A 25378-nucleotide genomic window follows, 5' to 3' on the forward strand; every position below is an offset into this window, starting at 1 on the left:
AAAAAAATGTAATTAGTGCCTTCCTGGTGATTTTTATCTATTCTCTCTCTCCTTCTGATCCCAGTATCAGAAGGAGTAAAGTTTTTCTTTAACCCCACAGTTTTCACTATTCCTTTTCCCCATTAAAAACAAGGTGCCATTCAGTCCTGTGTGATCCACCGTGACTGATTATAATGTCCTCCCTCCTGGTCCTTTCCGTATAATTCTTTATACTGACAGACTTTTGTATTTTGTAGTATCCCTTTCCTTTCCTGTCTTCCACCATTTCTGCCATATTCCAATTCCTTTCTTCTTAACCACAGCTTTTCCTTCGCCTTTTCCAGGTCGGAGTGTCGGAGGGCGGGCAGTCGGACTCAAATGACCAATCTGATTGGTGGAGTGCTAACCCCGAAAAGGACTATATTCATTTCTGTGTGGAGAACACCATGCCTAAAAAGAAGGTTCAAAGGTTAAAAAAACAACACAGGTGGGAGATTAGGAAAGGAAAGAACAGTTACAGGAAAAGGTACACCTCCAACAAAACAGATAGATAGATAGATAGATAGATAGATAGATAGATAGATAGATAGATAGATAGATAGATAGATAGATAGATAGATCCTGTACAGTAGGTGGCGGTATGCACCTAAAAGTTGTTTGCAATCCGCCATTAAATCAGGGAAGAAGACGAAGACCGTTAAGCTGATGGAGGTAGTGAGAACCTGAAGGAGACAAGTTTGTTGGTCTTTAACTTAGGTTAGACAGACAGACGGTCGTTCGGTGTAAAGGTACTTAGTTACATTCAACCACTGCACTGGCATTAGCTCGTCTTATTAAAGGACATTGGGTAAAAAAAAAAACGCCTTTCTTTTATTCTGAAGGGCAGAGGAGTGTAGCGGAAGTTGTGTTTGTGTTTCCGGGTCCCGCAAGCTGTTACGACCTCCGTCCCATTGTTTGCATTTTACTGCGTGATGAGGACGGCGGAGTCAAACGCGCCAGTGTTTTGGTTTCCTACAGAAAGAAACACCACACACTGCTGGATGTGGGTTTAAAACGTGAACCGGAGCTTCAACGAGCAGGTCTGTTTTCTTTTCGTTTACTGCTGTTGTTGGCGGGGAGTCCGCGCGCTAAGCTAACGTTAGCCGCAGCTAGCTCCTGCTAACGTGTGTTATTGGATATGTTGTGAGCTTCGTGTTTTTATCAAACGCAGGTCGGGGAGAAGTCGAGGAGAGACACTTCAACATGAACTCTGAGAGGAAACTGTCAGCTGGCCAGCGGAGAGGTGGGAGACGTTTACAACGTGTTATATTCGTCTTTACTCTGTATTGATATTTCCATTGTTTTATGAACTGGCTCGGGTTAAAAATCCGTGGGGGGCACATGGGCAAGGCAGGGCAGCTTTATACATTATTTTGTATATTTCTCGGCAACGTCATCACTGCAACCGGGGAGGGGGTAATATGCAAGAGGCTCCCATTGTATCAGTCAGAAAAGTTGCAGCTTGTTCAGTTGTTCAGCTACGTGATATCTACCTGTCAGGGCTGTAGTACTCGAGTCCGGACCATAGACAGTTAAAGGTCCGGACTTGAGACAGTATTCTACCGATTATTCCAGCGATTAATCGAGTAATCGGATAATAAATAGTTTTGTTTTATTAAAGAGCAATAATATACAATAGTTTTAGGTTTAATTTTCGGAAAAAGCAACATTTTTATTTCCTAAATTGCTTACAATATCGTCTCTCAAAAAACTAAACATATTAAGTGCATTTAAGTGCCATATTACATTGTTGTACATTTAATGTATGCCTTAGTTTGAGATTGTTAATTGCATTTCAGAAAATGTTTTCTTTAAAAACAATGTAATATGGCACTTAAATGCACTTCATATGTTTAGTTTTTTTGAGAGATGATATTGTAAGCAATGTAGGCAATAAAAATGTTGCTTTTTCTGAAAATTAAACCAAACTATTGTATGTTATTGCTCTTCAATAAAACAAAAGTATTTCTTATCCGAATACTCGATTAATCGTTGGAATAATCGGTAGAATACTCGATTACTAAAATAATGGATAGCTGCAGGTTGGAGGGCCGGGTTTGGGAGGAGAGAGGGGCGCCCTTATTCATTATTATAAGTCATTAGAAAAGAAGCCATTTCAGTTTGTGGCAAAACCTTTCAAAATGCTCCTTTTTTCATTTTGTGACTCCAGTTATATTTCATCATTTTAAGTTTTCTTTAAAGTAATGTTAAAATCTCGTCTCGTTCTCGTGAACCCAATCTCGTGTCTCGTCACACCCCAGCGTTTTACGGTATTGATGACAGAGACTGACCGTGAAAACATCACTGCAATTCAATTTCCCATTCATTCAAAGCCAATCTAGCGCTCCGTAAACCACTGTCTGATCCCGTGCCTCAGTGCGCCAATCAGAGTTGTTCCCCGCACCGCGCAGCTTAGTTTCTAGACGTAGACAGTCACAGAGGACAGAGTAACGTGAGAAAAATTCCACAACAGATAGCAGTCGGTCATACGGCTATAAACTGTCTTTAACAAAGAGAATCGGATCGTCAGCCATCGTGTGGAAACATTTTGGGTTCAAGGCAAGTGACACAAAACAAAAACCGGTCCTATGCGAAGAGTGCCGTCAAGTTGTGTTGGCGCCAGAAAGCAACACAACGTACCTCTTTAACCACTTGAAAAAACACCATGAAGTTCAATACGATGAATGTATGAGGGCCATGAAATGCGTTGCAAAGACTAATCATCCCACAACATCAACTCAGGCATCCATGGAATTATTTTTCCCAATGTGGCACTACCTGCGATGTACAGAAAACGCAGAGGGAGAAATAGAGAACCAGCTTCCAAAAACCCTGTAAACTAATCTTTTCTGCATAGTTCTGCCTTGAAATGTTCTCATTTGGTTACATTCGGTTATGGAATATTTGTTTTTTTGATTGATTGTATATTTTGAGTTTTATTCACATGCATTATGCAGGTACAATGCAAGTTTATATTTTGCTTCCTAAAATATATTTGCATATCAGTGCCCTGTTGAAGTATTGCTACCTTTTCTTTATTGTTTTTATTTATTTTTATTTATTCTTTCAGGAGATGCACTGAATTTTGGTGAGGACCTATTTTATTTTGATGCACGTATTTGTACATTAGCAGGAATGTGAAAGCAGTTATAATTAGCCTATGTGACAATACAATTTGTTTAGGTTAAAATCAACAAATAATCGTGGTACTTAATTGTGATCTCAATATTGATCAAAAAAGTCGTGATTATCATTTTTGCCATAATGGTGCAGCCCTATGTGAAAATTGTGTTTTAACCACTTAAACAACTTGAGCTATGATTTCTTAACAGAAGCTCCCATAAACAATGCGTATACATCTCCCAACAGCTTTTTTTCTACGTGAAAAGCTTGTTTTAATCACTCTTAAATCACACAAAGATTGTTTTAAAAGTCAAGAAAGATGCCGATTGTCGTAAAACTGCATATGACTGTGAAGATGCATAATCAGAAATAATACACACTAGGGCGGTCGCCTTTTGAAATCGAAATTTGAGCAGCAGGGGGCTTACTCTGATGAGGTACTACAGCTTGGGAATGCATGTTTGAATTTATTAAAATCAAGGGCGTGTCATTCCGCATGAAATTTAGGAAAAAGGTGACAGCCCTACTATGATACAAGGGACGGCCATGTCGGCGCATGTACTGTGCGAAACCGCTCCGTGAACTAGATCCGAACAATCGCACAACAAACCGCAAATGTCTTCTCCTGCTGAGTTTCGTCCACGATCCGACACCACGCCCGTTGTGATCCGAAAGTTTGTGAATCAGGACAAGGACTCTTGGATACACATGAAGACCAAAAAGCTCTTGTCTTCACTTTAGTGCCTTTCTCTGGGTTGATGGAGAAAAAACACCTGAGGAATACAACAACAACAAAAAACAGACAACTGTATTAATGTAGGGCTGCAACTAACGATTATTTTAATAATCGATTAATCTGTCGATTTATTTTTTCGATTAATCGATGAATCGGATAAAAAAAAAAAAGCATTAATTTACATCAACTCAATACATACTTACATACTTGTTGTTTTAGTTAATAGTTGTGTAAAGGTAAGTAACCCAAAGAGCAGATACACACACACACACACACACACACACACGTTCACTTGAAGCTTATTCATTAAATTATTACCATCATTGTAGTAAGTGCGAGTTAAGTTCATTTGTACACCACATTTAAACAGCTTAAGATGACCAAGTACTATAAAAGAACTTTAAAATGAAATTAAAAAGTACAACACACACAAATATATACGTCAACAATAACTGATATGGGACAAAGCACAGAATATATACATGACAATAGATTGAAAAATGAATGGGCCAAAAAAGGCGAGTGAATAAAAACGTGTCTTTAGTCCTGCTTTACTACTGTTATTAACGAGCTAACGCTAGCTTGTCATGCTTGTCAAGCTGGATAAGGAGTAAACACCACACCAGCACCAGAAGAGGGACGTTACGTTCCTCACTTCAAAACGGAACAAAAGTAGGATTCTGTAGTGACTTTACCCCGCTGTTGAACCCCCTTCCTCCTCATCAAGGACTCCAACATGTTTACGTTTTAGGTGCTGAATCATCACCGTGGTGCGCCCGTGCCATGCCGTGTCGCTTTTGCTGATCTTACAATTAACACGTTTTCAATTTATGTAGTGTGAAATGTTCCCACACGTTGGATGACTTAGGTCGTACTGATTTCTCTGCCTCCGCCATGTGTTCCAGAACAACGTTACGGGTCTCTCCGGTCTCTCTCCGTATTTCCTCTACGCTCTGCTCTTTTTTCTTTTCTTTCACTCCGCACTCAACTCAATTGCTTTTATCTCCGCGACTGAGTGGCGTGTCACGTGACACAACGAATCGATAATGAAATTCTTTGGCAACTTTTTTAATAATCGAATTTTATCGATTCGTTGTTGCAGCCCTATATTAATGATAAAATAGCTTAAAGAGCTCATATTATGCTTTTTGGCTTTTTCCCTTTCCTTTATTGGGTTATGTATCTTTTTTGTGCATGTTATAGGTTTACAAAGTGAAAAAGCCCAAAGTCCACCCCAAAAGGACTTACCATCTCCGAAAACAGAAAACACTGTTCACAAACTGCTCCAAACAGCTCTATTGTAGTCCAGCCTTTACTTCAGAGACAAACGTGGTCACTTTGTAACACATGTTATAATGCTCGCCTAGCTGCTAGTGAGGGACGCCCTCATACTCTGCTTCTGACTGGCTAGTAGTCCTTACCTAGGTACCGTCAGGGCACGCCCTCATACTCTGCTTCTGACTGGTTAGTAGTCCTTACCCAGGTACTGTCAGGGCACGCCCTCATACTCTTCTTCGGACTGGCTAGTAGTCCTTACCTAGCTACTGTCAGGACATGCGCTCATACTCTGCTTCTGACTGGCTAGTAGTCCTAACAAAGATGGAATAGAAGTGAGATGCCTCACTCTGTCGCTAAAACAGAGAGCTCAACACACAGGGTGAAAAGAGGAGCTGCAGCAATGTGCAGTACAACAAAAGTATGGTGTTTTTTTTTAAATAAAACCATGTAATCCTATTGACATAACCTCTAAATACAATTATGAACCTGAAAATGAGCATAATATGAGCACTTTAATTAGCTTTGATCAGTCTTTTTTTCTTATTTAAGCTACTTTAAAACCATTTTTAAGTTACAAGAGGTAAAATGACATGTTCCCCACCCCCCAGGTCACTGCAGCAGTTACTTAAAAAAAAAAAAAATAACAGGATGGATAAAAAAAAAACCTTTCTTTTTAGTAAACTCTGAACACAACCAATGTTGTCAACGCTTTCGTTCATGTGTAGAGCCCGTGGCGATACTTGGAGCAAAGTCTCATGTTGTGTCGAGTCTTCTTAGTGTTTTAAAAATAGCTATTTTGAGGCTAGCTTAAAAGTGCTCCCATTCAAAAGGCCATTTGACCGGAAAACGAGAATACGGTCAATCTTAAAAGTGGCGATTCCGTCCTAAATATGCTTTTAAATGAAAGTTTGACTCTGGTCCATTCACAAAAAGACCCTAGGTTGCATTTTGGCGATGGTTACGCTTTAAAGTGTAACCTTTTTTTTTTTTTTTTTTTTTTTAAATAACTGATGCACATTTTGTATCTCTTCAACAATCGTTTGTATTGTAGGAATTAGGGCTGCACGATTATGATTATGCCAAAATGATAATCACGATTATTTTAATCAATGTTGAGATCACGATTAATTATCATGATTATTTGTTGATTTTTAACCAAAACAAATGTTATTGTCACATAGGCTAATTATAACTGCTTTCACATCCATATTGTGCTACATTCCTGCTAATATACAAATATGTGCATCAAGTTACATGATGTAACTGTCAAAAGTTTGAGGCACCAAGTCAGTGGACTAAAAGACATAATATTAAACAGTAGCCTATAGTGTCATGGGTGATTTAAAATACACATGACAGTGATTAAAATGCCAAAGACTGTCATACCTGTTCAAGCAACTGGTAAGTAGTTGGAACGTTATAAAATGACGTTATAAAAACTCCGTTAGTTATATAAATGTATGCACTGCATGTTTATTTTATACAGTCCTTTTCTGTGTTATTCGCGACCACGTGACTGCCCTTTGGGTTTTTTGGGGCTGCCGTGCACGCGCTCCATCTTCCCCTTAAACGTTGGAAAGAGCGCGCGTCAGAATTCAACAGCTGCACTGTGAGGACTCGCCAAGTAGACCAAATATGATTCACATCCAAACAATTGAATAGGTGAGCTGTCCCACCACCAGAAAAAAACGCGTTTGCGTGTGAAATGAAGAAGCAACTCGCCCAATCTGCTTCGCTCCCTACTGAACTCAGTCGCTCCTAGTATCAGTGTCATTAATAATCTGGAAATTCACAGTTGGTAGGTATTGTTTGGTGAGTTTCTACAGTTTGGTCGAAGTCGAGACAACAGGAAAGTGTTAAGTTTGCTAACGTTAGTGTCGTTGGAATGCGATTGGCATCTTCTTGTTTTCTTTGTTAAGATAGTTTATAGCCTTATGACCGACTGCTATCTGTTGTGGAATTTTCCTCACGTTACTCTGTCCTCTGTGACTGTCTACATCTAGAAACTAAGCAGCGCGGAACAACTCTGATTTGGCTCATGGAAGCACAGGATCAGACAGTGGTTTATGGAGCTAGATTGGCTTTTAAATATTGCAATTATAATGAATAAATATTAAAATTAAAATTTGATTAATTTTGAAGCCCTAGTAAGAATGTAGAATAAACATACATTCCTAAGAAAGCTTGCATTGAAATTGTCTGGCAGTTCAATACTTTCAGAGCATCTATTTCAAAGCCGTTACGCGTCACTTATGCTATCCACCGAACATGCTCTGTTTCCTGGACACTAAATGATGATTTTACAGTGAATGTATTTTTACAGCCAGTTACCGGACATGCCACAGGTCGACCCTCCACTAAATGCTCTTTTAAGTGGGATGTAAGTTCCTTCACAACGTGAAATTGGCAGTCAACCAGCGAAATGGCACATTTGAAATCCGTAACAGTGGCTCTAACCTTAGGTGTAACGGACGATTCAAGCCCATTGTGAGCACGGTAGAAATGCGCTTTGAAAGCCTGGGAAAGTACAAAATGTCCGCTTGTAGTAAATGCCAACACATTTGAATAAAACAAATGGCGTTCATTCCTCTGAGCTCAACAGTGCAGCACATAACCCCTCAACGTCTCTAGTGTTTTGTTGCAAAAATGACAGGTAATCATTTTTGCAACCTAACGTTATCTACATCGCCCGTTACCCTCCTCGGATGATGCTACATTGCGAAAAAAGCGCAGCTCCACAAAAGCATGAAAAAAGGAACGTTAGGACCTCAAAAGTTGAGCTTTAGCGTGTAACCAGCAGCAGACTAAACAACTTCAATCACTCCTCCTCACACACTGACATTACCGCTGAAAGACGCAACGAGCAAAGCCACCGTTGTTGTTACTCTCCTCAGACAACACTGTCAAAAACCACTGCCCAACAGCACGAAAACAAAAACGAACTGAAAATGTTAAACTAACTTTGGCTTGAAACCAGCAGCAGATTAATTAATTTCAGTTAACCCCTGTTCAGTCGACGTAATGACTGCAAAACGCACCCTCGGTCACACACAGAGGCTTTTATCTTTTCCGACAAATGGATGTGTATTTAAAGGGAAACGGACCATATCAGACCCCAGGCACCCGAGTCAGAACAGCAGCCATCTGTTAACGTTACGTCTCTGTTAATGTGATCGGTGTTCATGCCGAAAATCCGCCCCCCCCCCCTTCATGTTTAGCTGTCTTTAAAGTTAAATTTACCCGACAAAAGGTGGGTTTTGCACTGGAATGACCAATTAAGATTATTGAAAAAGTGAAGGGGGGAGATAATTCCAGGCACCTGGGAGATCTTCAGCGGCCATCGGACGTCCTCACCGTTCCGAATATTCCGCCAGCCACCCCATCCTCACTCACAGCGTCGTTGAGTAACAATACAACAAATCCCTTTCACCCCTGTGTTGAAAACATCCAAAAGGGGACAATGACATAGTGAAATATATTGTCATCTAGTGGTTTTAGCTGCTGGCTAATGTTAGCTTGCTTGCTTCCTAACTGGTCAGCTACCAATACAAATTGAAGCAAGAAAAATGTAATTATGTGGGGGAAACTGCAGCTATTTTAGAGTGACATGAATAAACGTTACTTAACATCATCAAAAGTCCGCGTTGACCATCCATTGTTTTGATTCAGAGACCCCTAGCAGCAGAAAATGACATATTGTACGTTTAACTCGTTAGTAATCAACACTGACCGAAAAGGTGTAGGTTGAGGCGTTTGATAATATAACACCTTCCCTTTTTACATTCTATTTTATTTATATTTTGTTCTTGGGTCCCTTAGAATCTTCTTTATCAATCTTATTAATTATTATTAATTTCTGTATGTTATATACATATTAACACACATTTACGTGCAGAAGATGTAAAACATAAAATAAACCAAACACATTACCATACATGCCTCACTTTTATATTTGTTAAGCATCTTATATTTTAGATTTTCTTTTAAATCTTTGTAGCGTGTTATGCATTTTATTTCTTCTCATCTAAAAGATTCCACCTTTTTTCCATTATACATCTTTGTTTTACATTTGTTCTAATCTTTCTCTTTGTGAACATGCACATTTGCCTTAGTTCATACTTGCTCTCTCTAATCCGAAACAACTTCTGAATACAGTCTGGAGCCATCCTATTTTTGACTTTATACATTATTTGCATTGTTTTGGACTCCACAAAGTCTCTAAATGTATGCGTGTGTGAGTTTATAAGTAATCTTTTTGTTGGTTCATGATATTCTGCTCTGTTAATGAGTCTCTGTTAATGAATTTCAATTCTCAAAATCAAAAGCCGACAATCGACAATTCTTGTAGTATTTGTATTCTCCAGCCCTGACCTGACCAATGGTAGCATGCAGGTGGAAGCTAGGCCTGTAACAATTATTACATAATTGTCTAATTGTCCATTTCTTTACATAATTGTGGTTTCTGTGTTCTGACACAGATGGTTTTGGTTTTCTGTAAATATGCCAGAATTGGCTAAAAGGCAGTTAATTGCTAATAGTAGCTAAGGTCTTAAGGCGTGTGACTGGTCATTTTTGATTCTGTTTAGATGTGCCAAACTGTAAATATATCAGTGATTATTGGTCACACTGTATATTTTTATTTTTATTTTAATAGTTAGTTGTTGGCACTTGACCCTAAACAAGTTCATTACAACAAAAATGACGAGGATGGATACAGTTAGGAAAAATGTTATATGATAATAAAGGAGCGTTGTTTACATCATAGGCTATGATTTTGTGTTAAGGCACTGACACACCAACCCGATAATCGGCCTTCAGACATTCCGGCGAGGTCGGTGACCCGAGTCTGTTCGGTGCGTTCCATGCCGTCGTCAGTCGGAGGAGCCGATGTATAACCAAAAGATGTATCCTGGGATTCATTCACAACTTTAATTTGTTTGTAAAAGTTATACATAAATAAATATTTTTAAATTTGACTGAAAGAGATATACATATCTAACAATATATTAACATATATTGTTAATCGCAATTACTTCTGAGACAGTTAATTGTACAGTAACATTTGGGATTGTTACAGCTGTAGACACAGGGTAACGTTAGCTTACTTGTAGCCTGCAGCTGCACTTTTTGAGACACCAAGGCCACTGTCGGAGTCAGAGATGACTCTTGACAGATTGACAAATCTTTTTGTGACACCCCTAGTCCCCAGGGTGAAATTAACTAATTAGCAAAGAATTGGTAAGATTCACATTAATGACTATTTGTTTGTGTTTCACCTTTACCTTCAGATGTCCAGAAAGTGATTGTTGGTGAAGAACATCAGCAGGAGTGGAGCTCCAGTCTGGACCAGGAGGACACAAAGGCCCCACACATTAAAGAGGAACAGGAGGAACTCCGGATCAGTCAGGATGAAGAGCAGCTTCAAGGCCTGGAGAATGCTGATATCAAGTTCCCAATAACTCTTGTCCCTGTGAAGAGTGAAGATGATGAAGTGTTCTCACAGCTTCATCAAAGACAAACTGAAGAGATAAAAACAGAAGCTGATGGAGAGGACTGTGGAGGACCAGAACCAGCCATGAACTCGGATCCAGATACACATTTACAACCAATTGCTGATGACCGTTCTGAACCTGAGACTGATGACAGTAATGATTGGAAGGAGACCAGAGAACCTCAGTCAGGTTTAAACTCTCTGAATAACAAAGTCACTGATCCGAGATGTACTGGTAACAAACCATTTAGCTGCTCTAAATGTGGGAAACAATTCAGCACCAATGGACATCTGAAGAGACACACGAGATCTCATACAGGAGAGAAACCATTTTGCTGCTCTGTCTGCAAGAAATATTTCAAACAGAGTGAACATTTACAGACGCACATGAAAATCCACACGGGAGAGAAACAATTTAGCTGCTCAGTCTGTAAGAAAGCTTTCATAGTGAGAGGAAATCTACGGAAGCACATGAGAACCCACACAGGAGAGAAACCGTTTAGCTGCTCAGTCTGTAGAAAAGCTTTTACAGTGAGTGGGAATTTACAGAAGCACATGAGAATCCACACTGGAGAGAGACCATTTAGCTGCTCAGTCTGTAAGAAAGCTTTTAGAGAAAGTGGACATTTACAGAAACACATGAGAATCCACACAGGAGAAAAACCATTTTGTCGTGTGGAGTGGAGCTCCAGTCTGGAAGGTAAAAATTATTTAAATGTGACATATTCTGCTTCTCTGTATTTTCTGTCATATCTATAATGTTATGTCGAATTTTCATGTTAAACGTAGCCAAATAATGAGGTAAACTTATTTCTAAGAAATCCCTGTGAGATAAAACGTTCAGATTTCCAACTTTTTTGAACCCTCCGGTTTCAACAATTTTTTTCCTACTCTCGGCTAGGTGTTACGTAACACTTACCCGCAATTTCCACCAACTGCGGAACGGCTGCAGATCCACTCCGGGACGGCGGCGGAGTCAATCGTTTTTTTTTTTTTTTTTTGCCAGATGCCGGAGAGCTCCGCAGCAATTCAGCACAGGGCAGATTGTGCGGGACAGGAAGTCGAGCACAGAAACAAAATAAAACATCCGGTTAGTTTTCAAAATAAAATGCACCGTGCTCACGGCGGATCGTATTTCCGTGCACTACACCTTGAAAACGTCATAATGGGCGGAGACAGGCCTGAAGTCAACAGGTCAGAGGTTTTCAGTTCACCCTGTTGACACCACGGATGAGGAGATGCTGATTCTGGAAGTACAAAATCACCAAATCATTTATGACCCATTGCATCCTTTTTTTATAAGGACAACCTTAAAAAGGATATGGCGTGGAAAACCGTAGCAGGAGTAATGGGTGTGGATGGTAAGTCACTCATTTTGTTCAAGAAATGCAGCTAGAAAGCAAATAGTTTACTCATGTACTTGTAATGAGGAATTCTCTAGCTATACATGTTGAAAACCCATTAAAAACTTTGAATTAAGCAGCCATTGCAGGGTTGTTTGAATTGCATGAAGAACTTAATTAATTAACAGGTATTAGGTTATGTAATGAAGTAAGTTAAATTTGAGTTAAGCTATAAATATATTAAGCTGTGTGTATATATATACATACATACATACATACAATTTAACCATTTATTTAATATTGTGTTTGACATTTGTTAAAGTGGAAAAAAATAACCGTTACATCTTTGCTGTGTTAAGCCAGAGACACACCAAACCGATAATCGGCCGCCGGACAGTCTGGCGAGGTCGGTGACTCGAGTCTGTTCAGTGTGTTCCGTGCCGTCGTCTGTCCGAGTCGGATTCAAATGACCAATCTGATTGGTAGAGTGCTAACCCGGAAACGGGGAGCGGAATGAGCGTGACTAGAGTCTCTCAAAATCTGACGAAAATCTTTTAAACTGACCTTTGTCGATCTGAAATGAAGACAGATTCAGCAACTGCATGGCCTATTTCTCGCTTATAGTGTTTTCAGAAACACGTTTCGGTGAACTATTTTAGTACAATATGAGATCGTATTCTGAACTAGCCGCCATGCATGACGTCCAATCAGCTGCCGGTTTTCATTTTTGGGCAACAATACAGATTAGCGGCGCCTGCTGTTATGGAGACGTATTACGTCTCGTCGCTTTGGTGTGTTCCGAGGCACTTTTTTGACCAACTCGGGGGAGACTGATCAGTGCAACTGCCTTTTCTGCCTAGTGTCGGCCGTCTGGTTGGTGTGTCATGACCTTTACAACAATACTATTTAAGTTAAGTCTATTGTGGGGGGGGGGGGGATGTGCTGTATAGACTGTCTCACTGTTGGTGTACTGACCACATCAGCACAGGCTTCTCTTGATGCCCTGTTCCCCCCCCCCATGTTTCTCACTGGCGCCATGTGTCTCCCCAGTTCCTCTGCCTCTTCCAAGCAGCTGTACATTTTCACTTGGGGCAAGGAGGAAATTGTGCAGGATGCATGCTGCCACCACAAGTGTGTCCACATTTTCGGGGTGCAGGTTAATCCTGCGATGAAAAATCCTCCAACGTGACGCCAAAATGCCGAAGGCATTTCCAACTACCATCCTTGTTCTCGAGAGTCTGTAGTTGAAAATCCTCTTCCCGTGGATGAGGTTCTGTCCTGGGTGGGGTCTCATTAGGTATGGCTTCAGAGGGAACCCTGTGTCACCCACCATGACATGTGGGACATCCCCGAGGAGAGCAGCAAGCAGGCAGAGAGGTACTAGGAGGAACATGTAGAATGTTGTTCTCCATTTCCCTCCCCAAATCTGAACCTGCATACACCTCACCATCAGAGGTTCTTCCAAAGTCCCCCCCACCTTAATGCACCTGAACCGGTAGTCTGCATCCACGAGTGCCAAAAGCACGATGGAGAAAGTCTTTTTGTAGTTAAAGTACCGACTACCGGACAGGGGTGGTGCTTGAATCGCAGTGTGTTTCCCATCAAGTGCTCCCAGGCAATTTGGGAAGTTCCATTTATCCCAGAAGCGTTGTGCTACCTCCTTCCATCGAGTCTGCAGTCGGCCGGGGCAAAAATGTCTGCATCATGACCTTTTCAATGGCACCACACACCATATGCACAGAGTTCATCACTGTTGTGTGGCCAAGGCGGTAGTTAAATGCAAGGTTGATCAATGAGTCACCAGAAGCCAAGTATCTGTGAAGTGAATAAACAAAAAAAAAAAGATTTGTTAAATGTGTGATTATGATTTGAATCTGTCTCTCTTCTTTTTTTCAGTTGATCTTTGCAAGGCAAAATGGCGGTCACTGAGGGACAGTTTTGTAAAGAACAGAAAAACAGTGTTTGCCAGCGGTTCAGCAGGAGGATCACAAAGGGAATGGAAGTACACAAACATGTCCTTTATTGTGCCCAACCTACAACTGAGAAGGTCTGTATGAAATTATAGAACGGTATTGATGACAATATCATCTTTAAATTCAATGTCCACATTTCAAATAAAGTGATAATTATTGTGTGTATGACATAAATGTTTCAGAAGGTCTAAAATGTGTGTTTTTTTTTGTTTGTTTTTTAGTTCCAAAAGCAATTTGAGCGGTGTGTTGGCAGAAGAAGAAAGATCTTTAACGCCACTGTCAATGTGTGGATCTGATGAGCCGGGTCCTTCGAGTGCATCAGTGCCACAGGACAGCCAGGGACCGCAGACTGTTTCGCCATCACCATCACTATCGGGGCCCACTACATCTGGGGTGAGAGACAGGCCCCACAGGTCCCGGAGCCCAAGGGAGAGGGTGCTCCAAAGCCGTACTGTGATGGACACAAGGAGGAGCCACAGACCACAGACGTCTGATGTGGAAGAACGGCTTCTGTCCATCTTACAGGAGCCGCTTCCCAGACCGGAATCTGAGCTTGATGAAAGCTACCACTTCGCCATGAGCCTGGTTCCACCCCTCCATAGAGTCGACCACAACAGGAGGCAGCAGGCCAAAATTGGTATTTTGAACCTGCTGCAAAACATCGAGAGCAGCACAGCCTCATGGCAAGAACCGGCAGCACATTGAAGTGTATTTTATACACACCCTCACGTTCCACACCCCCACTGCAACTTTGCCTAGGCCAGGTACTTTCAGGCCATTAACCCAACCCACACCAATGAACCCAATAGAGCCATTCACACAGATGCTGGCCTCTGATCAGGATACACAGTGGGGGTAGGGCAGCACCCCCTACAAAAACTTACAATCTTATCACCTAATGCTGTAAATAGTTGTTTTGCTGTGGTTTTTATATTTCTATATTTGTTTTAAAGATTATTCTTAACTTTTTTTTAACATTCTGTTTGTAAATGTCCATATCTGTTTTAACTTTGTATGTCTTTCATTTTGAAAATAAAAGGTCAAACCTATTGCAATCAGTGTTCATTGTGTATGTAATGTTAAGCTCACCTCAGTCCAACAGTCTCTGCTTTGGTTCTATGGCAGACCTGTAGTTGGTGTTTTGTCTGGTGAGTTCAGGGCCAATGATTGAGAGAAGCTCATCCATTTTCTCTGTACTCATTCTAAAGTACTGGTGATGGCGTAGAATGTCCAAACGCAGTTCAGCCACAAGATGGTAAACCTCTCCTTGTTGAGGCCTGCGCTGGTTCGGTGGATGGACCCAGGTCTGGCTCCTTCTCCCCCTCCTCCGCAGTCTTGCAAGCAGAAATAAAAAAGCAATTGTTCACCTAGCAATGGGCACTGAAATGCACAGAATAATTTAGTGAATTAACATAGTATTACTGGGTTAAATAAACAATATTGAGGTCCTGGGCTGGTGTGGTTACACGTCTGTGGTTGTGAGGCCAGTTGGATGTTCTGCCAAATTATCTGAAACCCCTTTGGAGACGGCTTATGGTAGAGAAATGAACATTCAATTCACCGGCAACAGCTCTGGTGGACATTCCTGCAGTCAGCATGCCAATTGCACGCTCCCTCAAAACTTGCGACATATGTGGCATTGTGCTGTGTGATAAAACTACACATTTTAGAGAGGCCTGCAACTTTTTTTATTTTTTATTTTTTTACTGACTGTTTTCGGACCCCCCCGGACCTCCCCAATACAGTAAAACTGCACATTTTAGAGTGGCCTTTATTGTGGCCAGCCTAAGGCACACCTGTGCAATAATCATGTTGTTTAATCAGCATCTTTATATGCCACACCTGTGAGGTGGATGGATTTTTTCGTCAAAGGAGAAATGCTAACTAACACAGATTTAGACAGATTTGTGAACAATATTTGAGAGAAATTGTTCTTTTGTGTACATAGAAAAAGTCTTTGAGTTCAGCTCATAAAAAATGGAGGCAAAAACAAAAGTGTTGCGTTTATAATTTGTGTAAGTGCCTATTTTATTAACCCAAATCTAACTTTCCCTACACCTAACAAAGCCTCAACATATAGTTGTCACATAATGAAACTGACTAGTATAGGATCCAATGCAGGTATGGAGGCAGAAGCACGCATTTGCCGTAGCTTACATGCAATTTAGCAGGGCCTCATCCTCTCAGATCTGGTACTGCAAAGTTATCCTACCTTACAGGACGGACACAGCTTTACAGTCGGTTGGAGAGCAGAGTAGAGGCATAACTTTTCAGAGTAGAAGTGTAGCACCTCTAGGGTACTGGCTTTTTCCACTGAAAAGTCAGCAGCGAGGCGAGTTGCGCTCAGTATTGTATGATGCACTTCGGGGCCAGAGGTAAAGCAGATGATGTCATTATGAACCGGCGTCCTAATGTGATTGGATTTAGCGAATTAGCAAAGTATTGTTAATATAAACATTAACAGCAGTTTCTTTGTGTTTCAGCTTTTCCTTCAGATGTCCAAAAAGTGATTGTTGGTGAAGAACAGCAGCAGGAGTGGAGCTCCAGTCTGGACATTAAAGAGGAACAGGAGGAATTCCGGACCAGTCAGGATGAAGAGCAGCTTCAAGGGCTGGAGGAGGCTGATATCACCAAGTTCACATTCACTCCTGTCCCTGTGAAGAGTGAAGATGAAGAGAAACCTGAGTTCTCACATCAAAGACAAACTGAACAAATGAAAACAGTAGCTGATGGAGAGGACTGTGGAGGACCAGAACCAGCCAGGAACTCAGATCCAGATGCACATTTGCAACCAGATACCTACAAGACTGGGTACTCTGCAGAACCTGAGACTGATGACTGGAAGGAGACCAGAGTAACTCAGTCTGGTTTAAACTCTCTGAATAACAAAGTCTCTGTCTTTGATCTGAGATGTACTGGTGAGAAACCTTTCAGCTGCTCTAAATGTGGGAAAAGATTTGGCATAAATGGACATTTGAAGAGGCACATGAGATCTCATACAGGAGAGAAACCGTATAGCTGCTCTGTCTGCAAGAAATATTTTAAACAGAGTGGGCATCTACAGACGCACATGAAAATCCACACCGGAGAGAAACAATTTAGCTGCTCAGTCTGTAAGAAAGCTTTTACAGTGAGTGGAAATTTACATAGACACATGAGAACCCACACAGGGGAGAAACCGTTTAGCTGCTCAGTCTGTAATAAAGCTTTTACAGGGAGTGGTAATTTACAGAAACACGTGAGGATCCACACAGGCGAAAAACCATTTAGCTGCTCAGTATGTAATAAAGCTTTTAGAGAGAGTGGACATTTACAGAAACACATGAGAATCCACACAGGAGAGAAACCATTTAGCCGTGTGGAGTGGAGCCCCAGTCAGCAAGGTAAAAATGAACAAAGTCTCTAAAAGTGATCTGCGATCAGTGGGTCCTTAACTAGTCTATAATCCAATAATTGGATTATTGGAATAATCTGTCTCCCCATCAAGCTTGAAGCACTGCGCTGATCAGCTGTCTCCAGTGTTCACAGACATTTTTAACACCTCACTGGAGACATGCCATGTGCCAGCCTGCTTCAAGACCTCAACCATAATCCCTGTCCTCAAGAAGCCAAGGACCACAGGACTTAATGACTTCAGACCCGTCGCCCTAACCCCTGTGGTTATGAAGTCCTTTCAGCGCCGTGTGCTTTCACACCTCAAAGACATCACCGACCCCCTCCTGGACCCCCTGCAGTTTGCCTACAGAGCCAATAGGTCTGTAGAAGATGCAGTCAACCTGGCCCTCCACTACATCCTCCGGCACCTGGACTCCGCAGGAACCTACGCCAGGATCCTGTTTGTGGACTTCAGCTCTGCCTTTAACACCATCATCCCGGCTCTGCTCCAGGAGGAACTCTCCCAGCTAGGCGTGCCTGACTCCACCTGCAGGTGGATCATTGACTTCCTGTCTGACAGGAAGCAGCATGTGAAGCTGGGGAAACACGTCTCCGACTCACAGACCATCAGCACCGGATCGCCCCAGGGCTGTGTTCTTTCCCCCCTGCTCTTCTCCCTGTACACCAACAACTGCACCTCCGGTCACCAGTCCGTCAAGCTTCTGAAGTTCGCGGAGGACACCTCCCTCATCGGACTCATCTCTGATGGTGACGAGTCCGCCTACAGGTGGGAGGCTGACCACCTGGTGAAGTGGTGCAAGCAAAACAATCTAGAGCTCAACGCTCTAAAGACAGTGGAGATGGTTGTGGACTTTAGAAAGAACCCAGCCTCACCTGCCCCCATCACCCTCTGTGGCTCCACAATTGACACTGTGGAGTCTTTCCACTTCCTGGGGACTACCATCTCCCAAGATCTCAAGTGTGACGAGGGATCTCAATCCCTCGTGAAGAAAGCACAACAGAGGATGTACTTCCTGCGGCAGCTGAAGAAATTCAACCTGCCAAAGACAATGATGGTGCACTTCTACACAGCCATCATTGAGTCCATCCTCACATCCTCCATCACCATCTGGTACACTGCTGCCATTGCCAAGGACAAGGGCAGACTGCAACATGTCATTCGGTCAGCAGAGAAGGTGATTGGCTGCAATCTGCCGCCGCTCCAGGACCTATACGCCACCAGGACTCTGAAGCGTGCTGGAAAGATTGTGGCCGACCCCTCCCAACCCGGACACAAACTCTTTGAGACACTCCCCTCTGGCAAGAGGCTGAGGTCCATCAGGACCAAAACCTCACGTCACATGAACAGTTTTTTCCCCCTCCCCCACTAGCCTTATTAACAAGGCCCAGAAACCACCCTGACTCTCCACCTTCATGCCACTGTTCTCTCTCTGCTGTAATGCTCTTTATTTGTATTTATATCTTTATTTATTCTTTATTTTTAATTTAATACATACTGTGTACATATACCTAAACTTATATTGTTTAATATTCCATCTAGAGAATGTGTGACGTGCACCAACAACACCAAAACAAATTCCTTCTGTGTTAAACGTACTTGGCAATAAAACCCATTCTGATTAGAATTTAAGCTTTGAATTGTCTTAAAAATGATTTTGACAGCCCTTAAAAATTAATTTGGATCATGAAGTTAACGTTACTGTTGTGAAATTGCATTATATTCAGTGAATCATTTTATATTTATATGGGGAAGGGGGGGTTATATTGCTCATGATATAACGGAATTACCGAAACAAAACCAACATGGAACCAATGTCCACTACTGCAAACTGTGCAACCGGGTCAGACTTTATCGCAGCACACCCAGCTTGTGTGACACAATGTGGTGTGTGGGCTATTGTTGTATCTCCTAGATTCTTTTGTGCATGTGTAAAATAGCTTCTGTTAATGTTCCTTTCATCGAATAGGGCTAAGTGCAATTTCAACGAGATCTGGCTCGAGAATGGAGCACATTGTGCTTGGTTAAAGCCAGTTGAAAAGAACAAATTGCAAGCCCACCCAAAAAAACAACGAATTGAAGAACTTTGGGTACTAGTGCAGTAGCCTGGTCCTACCAGACTGTGGTCCATCTTATTCGTACATGAGTCTGGCCACTCTCCGTTGACAAGTGTTAACTTACTTGAAGGCGGGTACTCTGTTGAAGTTTAAAACTATTGGATCTGCCCAGAGCCACTCTGGATCTGCCATAACCAATCGCTAACGTTGACGTCGGCTTAGCATTGCTAGCGTTAGCCTTAGCCAACTCTTTCACCACTAACGGAGTGAGCTGGAAAATCTAACTTTTCCCGAACCCCGTGGGGAGGAGGGCCACAACATCATGGCCACCAGAACAACTCAGCAAAGATTGTTCTTGCTTGGGCTTTAACTTCCGGATATTCGGCAGCGTTGCCACAACGGACCGAATGGCTTCGCTCGTATCTTTCTCCGCCGCCATTACGGAACTACAATTCAAATTAGCGCACAACCTAAACGTCATCGTTCTCAGCCACTCCCTCTGTTTGCTGATTGGACCGGTAAAGATTTGACCGGAAAAAAGCCAAGAATATACCGCAAACCCAGACAGAGTACTGAAGGAAAATGAAAATTGAGCCAAAGTACGTAGGAGGGCGGAGCCAGGCTACTAGTGCAGTGCCTGTTCAGGCCAGTGCCTGTGGCATTGCTGCTCGTAGCTTTCTCCAGAACCATTGTAGCCCCAAAATAACAAGCAGATCAACCCGTACTCACTCCGAACTTGTAAAAAAAACGGACGCTTGGGCAGTGGCTGTCGGCATCGGATACGACGCAAAAAGCACCCTTCAGCGCGGGTGTAGAATGGGCCAAGCAGCAGCTAAGCGGCGCTTTAAGATGACGTATTAAGAGCGACAACGGTAGTGAGTAGTATTAAAGCTCGAAATTCCACCTGGGGGGGCTGGTTGCGGTGGTGGATGGGTCAAACAACATGCACGTCACGTTTCCTTAACCCAACTGCCCTGCGTATCATGGAAACGTGATACGCACGATCTTTTCCTTAAGCTAACTGCGTAGTGAGAATGTGTTGAGCAGACGGACAAGAACTAGGGATGGCGACAGCACTTCAGCACACCGCAAAGACTGAAGCCGATGGCCAACTACCACGTACGGTATGCTCTGCGCCTGCACAAACCCTATAGCCTTTAACGGCCCCTTTTGCTTCACTCCCTGCCGAGATGACAGCAGACACGGGGAGATGGCTAACCAAACTGTCCATCTACTGGGCTGTGCCTTCGTGTACTGGTTACAGAAAATGAGCCAAACAAAGTTGTCACTTATCTCACGACAGCAATGTGCTTTCCTACGCTGTGACGAACGTGTAAATGATACATTAAGTCACATTTCACTAATTTAGTGGCTGGCCGGCTGGCATGCTAGTTAGTTAGCTTGTTTGCTAGGGGGCTCAGTTGTCTCGCACCAGCCACGGTGCAGAGAGAGAGAGGTTTAACAGTATAGCCTTTATATTAAATTTCATGGTATAGGACATTAGTTCATTATCATAAGTGAAGTTGGTAATGTGTAGATATACAGTCCTGCTCACCATTATTTCATTTTTTGCATAACCTGTACAATATCTTCAGAAATAAATGGAAATGTACCAAATTTAGATCATCAGGGTCTTTTAATTGGAGGTCCAAAGTAATTTAACAAAGAAAATTGTTTTTTCAACTTGCATATTGTAATTTCAAAGAAGAAAAAACAATGTGCAGCAATAACGGCACCCCTCTTTAATATTTGGTTGCACACCCTTTGGCAGTGATGACAGCCTCCAAACGTTTCTTGTAGCCATCTATAAGCTTCTTGTATTTCTCAGCTGGTATTTTCTCCCACTCTTCCTTTGCAATTTGTTCAAGCTCTTGGACGTTTGCAGGGTTCTTTTCCCCAATAGCAAATTTCAGCTCACCCCAAAGATTTTCAATCGGATTGAGATCAGGACTCATTGCTGGCCATTTTAAAACAGTCCATTTTTTTTCCTTTTCAACCATTCCTGCATGCTTTTGGATGTGTGCTTTGGGTCTTTGTCTTGCCGAAGTTTTTTTACACTGGGTAGGACATTTCGCTCTAAAATCTCTTGAGAATTCTTTGATTTCATGATTCCTGTGATACGGTCAAGGCCTCCAGTACCAGAGGCAGCAAAGCAGCCTTATGCATCCTCCACCATGCTTAACTATTGGTAGGATGTTCTTTTCCTTGTAGGCTTCATTGCGCCGTCTGTAAACAAACTGTTGGTGTGCGTTGCCAAAAAGCTCTATTTTTGTTTCATCTGTCCACAGAACATTTTCCCAGGACTGTGGTTTGTCCAGGTACTCTTTGGCAAATATCAGTCGTTCCTTTTTATGTCTTTTCCTCAGCAATGGTGTCTTCCTTGGCCTTCGCCCATGAAGCCCTGTTTGGTACTTGTATGGTACTTGTTGAAACCATGACTGTTCCAGGTTGGCCTTCAGGTCTTTCGATGTTTGACGTGGTGTTTTTTCCACCATTCGCACCAACCTTCGAAGACTTCTCTCATCAGTTTTGCTCCGCACCCCGCTGCATGTCGCCTCTGTCTTGGCCAAAAGTTTGAACTTGAACACACTGACAAGACTACAGTTGTCGGTCAACTACCATGTATGTCCTGCGCCTGCATGAGAGGAAATAAATCCATGCAAGAAGGCGGCGCTAATCTATTCGTTATTCGAAAAGGGAAACCGGATAAAAACGTTTCTACGTTGCCTACGTGCTGTACAGAGACTCGTACAACAGTAAGCTGCGTGTGGCGTCTTTACCGAATGCGGGTCAATTCAGTTTTTACAGTTCATTGTAAAGAAAAAACAGTTTCACAGTTCATTAAAAGTGAATGTGTCGCTTGTCGAAACTGCACCAAAACTGCGATACTGCGTCATTCGTTGCGCATACACACAGAGAGTCCTCGCTTCATAGTTCAATGTTAAGAGTCGTCTGGCATAGCGCATAGTTTTAATATGGTCATCATATAAAGTATAGTGTGTTATACAGTGTTTAGTTTTATGGCTTTGGTTCGTTTTATTTTTGTTTTAAATGTTTGTATTGTGAAGCATGTTTTAACCATTTTGAAAGGTGCAATAGAAATAAAGTTTGACTAATTCTATGTACATGTTCCTTGCGCAGAATTATTTGTCATTGACAGTAGACACCTAGCTTTTTAGAAGTTTTTTCAAGTGGTTGGCTTTAAAGGTCCAGTGTGTAACGTTTTTAGTTGTTCATTATCAAAAATCTATGTTGCCCGTTCACAAACTTGTCCTTTTTCATGAATATTGACCACCACCATCAATTCCAAGTATTCCTATTGGCTTAAAATGTTACATTTGAGTTTGCATGAACTGGGGTAGATACTCCATATTCATGCGCTATGTTGAAATGCGTTAGCCGGTAAGGGACATACAGGATATACTGCTCCGCTTTTTGCGTTTTCGCGGTCACATGATAAACTCACAGGTGCTGCTAATGTGTATCGTAGCTTCCCGGCCCCGGCAAGTTTGAAGAAGGAAATATGGAAGGACCACACATATTCAAAATCCAAATTTCAGGAACAGGAGTCTTCTTCTTCGCCCAGAAAAAGGATATTGAAAAGAGCAAGAAACCGGCGTCATCATAAAAAAGCGTGAAGGCTACCGTAGCTGTAAGACGTATTTTGAACTACGTGGCACGAGAGAGTTGATTGCGATTTGTGATCTCAACGCTAGATGGGAGAAATTCCCACACATTGGACCTTTAAAATGGCATGCCATCACAATGCGTAATAACAGACAATGGCTGATTTTTTATTTTTTTTTTACTCCTGGAAGATGTGGCAAATGGAAGGATTCAGAGGGACTGAATTATCAGACAGCCAGAAGACTTGCTGGTAAACAAGAACGAGTGGCCTCAGAGCGGGTTCCAATTTCTCCCGGGATAGTCCCGTAATTTGCAAGGCCCAAACTCCTTTATAAATATTCAGCCCATCATGTTTGTCTAATGTTGACCAGTTGCCAGATCTTGTATGAAACGCATCCTATTCACACAACCCACACACCATATACAATTTTCAACCCGTTTGTCACCTCGACCTAGCAACCTATAACCCAGTTGCGCAGTTGTTCTCTGCGCAAGCTTCGCAGAAAGTTCATACCCGAAAGCGAGCCGATAAAAATGGCAGGTGAAAGAAATCGAAATATACATGTAGCTGTAAATTTCAACAGTGTTGGGCGCAACAATTTACATTGCATCTTACCTACTCATATCGACAACCTCGCTTTTTTGTAAAGTGTGTCGCATTGAATTTACTGTAGCGCACGGCAGGAAAAATGACATTACCCAGCACATTAAAACACAGCGGCACCATCGCGCAGAAGAGGCACATAAGGGCACACAGGCGCACAAATCTCCCGGATTTTAAAAACCAAATGTTGGCAGGTATAGTCTAGACCACACTATATAATTTACAAAGACCCCAACAATTCCAATAACTCCCCCAGGAGCAAGCATTTAGTGCGACAGTGACAAGGAAAAACTCCCTTTTAGGCAGAAACCTTGGACAGACCCAGACTCTTGGTGGGCGGGCGTCTGCCGGTGCCGGTTGGTGGTATGATGAACAGTGGCAATTAAAGTAACAAAGTTACTGCAGGGCATAGCAGGACATTGTGATCAGCTGTACAATTATTTTGTGCATGTAAAAAAAAAAAAAAGAAGTTCACTGAGGTATTACAAAGGCTGTGCGACAAATTTCCTACCTGCAGGTGGGTCAGACAGGACATTTTACAACACAAAAATGTCCTATGCGCCTGTGTGACCCTGAAGTTACAAACACAAAGCATGAGATACAAGTGTGAATTTTTACTGTTTTTTTTCCACGCCCGAGCCTCAACGTTGAAAATATTCCTTCACAAAACATTTTTTACAAGCTCAAAATATTAATTACCCATATTTAAACCTATAATGTTTATTCAATTTTATGGGGATTTTTGGCAGCTACATTTAGGATATCATGCTGTTAAAATATACAATGGCTGCAACTAACGATTATTTTCATCGTGGATTATTTTCTGAATGTATGTATTAGTTGTTTGGTCTACGAAATGTTAGATAATGTTGAAAAATGTGGATCAGTGTTTCCCAAAGCCCAAGACGACGTCCTCAAATGTCTCGTTTTGTCCACAGCTCAAAGATATTCACTTTACTGTCACAGAGAAGAAGCTAGAAAATCTTCACATTCATGAAGCTGCAGTCAGAGAAGTTTTAATAAAATTAATTAAAAAAAAAATAAAAAGATTGGAGATTAATTTAATAGTTGAATCGTTAAAAGAAATCGAGAGAGAGAGAGAGAGAGAGAGAGAGAGAGAGACAAAAATACAGAGGAAAAAGGAGGAGGAAAAAAGTACTTCTTTTCCAGACTGATCTCATGAAATGGCGTATGTATGACACGCCAATTCGTGTGCCATTATTGCCGTGTTATCAAGACGCATTCTTGCTTTTTAGCGTGTTTATCAACGCCGTTTGGCCTCCATTGACTTACATTACCTTGCGATTGCGTGTGAATTGACGCCGTAGTGAGTAGTATGAAAGGGCGAAAATCCGCATAGGGAGGTTGGTCGGGGTGGAGGATGGGTCAAACACAGGACTTTCTGTGTATGTTTACGCAAAGTCATGATGTCATGTTCTCTTTTCATAAAAAAAAGACTTGTTATGCTGTGCTTGTGTGTTACTATTCTAGTTTTCTATCTAAATCTGAAGTCATAGACCAAAAGTGTGTAAAAGCTTGTGATAGAGTGAGAAATCAGTGTGTTACACTTTGAGACAAAAAGACGGTTGTGTCTCCGGACAGTGAAATGGGTTTGACTGGAGGTCTGTATGCTTCTAATCTCACAAAGAATGCAGGCAGGATTTTATCTGGTAATACACTTGGTCGGTGACTTGTCATAGCTGGGGGGGCGTGGCCTGTGGTGGAGTCGCCGTG

At 41.9% G+C, this 25378-nt stretch overlaps 1 protein-coding gene and 1 long non-coding RNA gene across 2 annotated transcripts; one reads left to right on the plus strand and one right to left on the minus strand.

The window, feature by feature from the left end:
• The first annotated feature begins 838 nt into the window (after positions 1–838).
• Positions 839–19301, plus strand: LOC116053679 (zinc finger protein 2-like). Its single transcript, XM_031304762.2, has 5 exons — positions 839–1058; positions 1190–1261; positions 10444–11346; positions 16446–17414; positions 18977–19301. The coding sequence occupies exons 2-4, from the start codon at positions 1222–1224 to the stop codon at positions 17366–17368; spliced, it is 1866 nt and encodes a 621-aa protein (XP_031160622.1). The 5' UTR covers positions 839–1058; positions 1190–1221; the 3' UTR covers positions 17369–17414; positions 18977–19301.
• Positions 9271–23659, minus strand: LOC118494445. Its single transcript, XR_004896576.1, has 3 exons — positions 23603–23659; positions 14701–14705; positions 9271–9281 (listed from the first exon to the last, which is right to left on the minus strand). It is a non-coding gene; the product is annotated as an uncharacterized LOC118494445 (long non-coding RNA).
• Between the last annotated feature and the right edge of the window lie 1719 nt (positions 23660–25378).

Source organism: Sander lucioperca, chromosome 24, assembly GCF_008315115.2.
Source record: "Sander lucioperca isolate FBNREF2018 chromosome 24, SLUC_FBN_1.2, whole genome shotgun sequence".
Taxonomy (NCBI): domain Eukaryota; kingdom Metazoa; phylum Chordata; class Actinopteri; order Perciformes; family Percidae; genus Sander; species Sander lucioperca.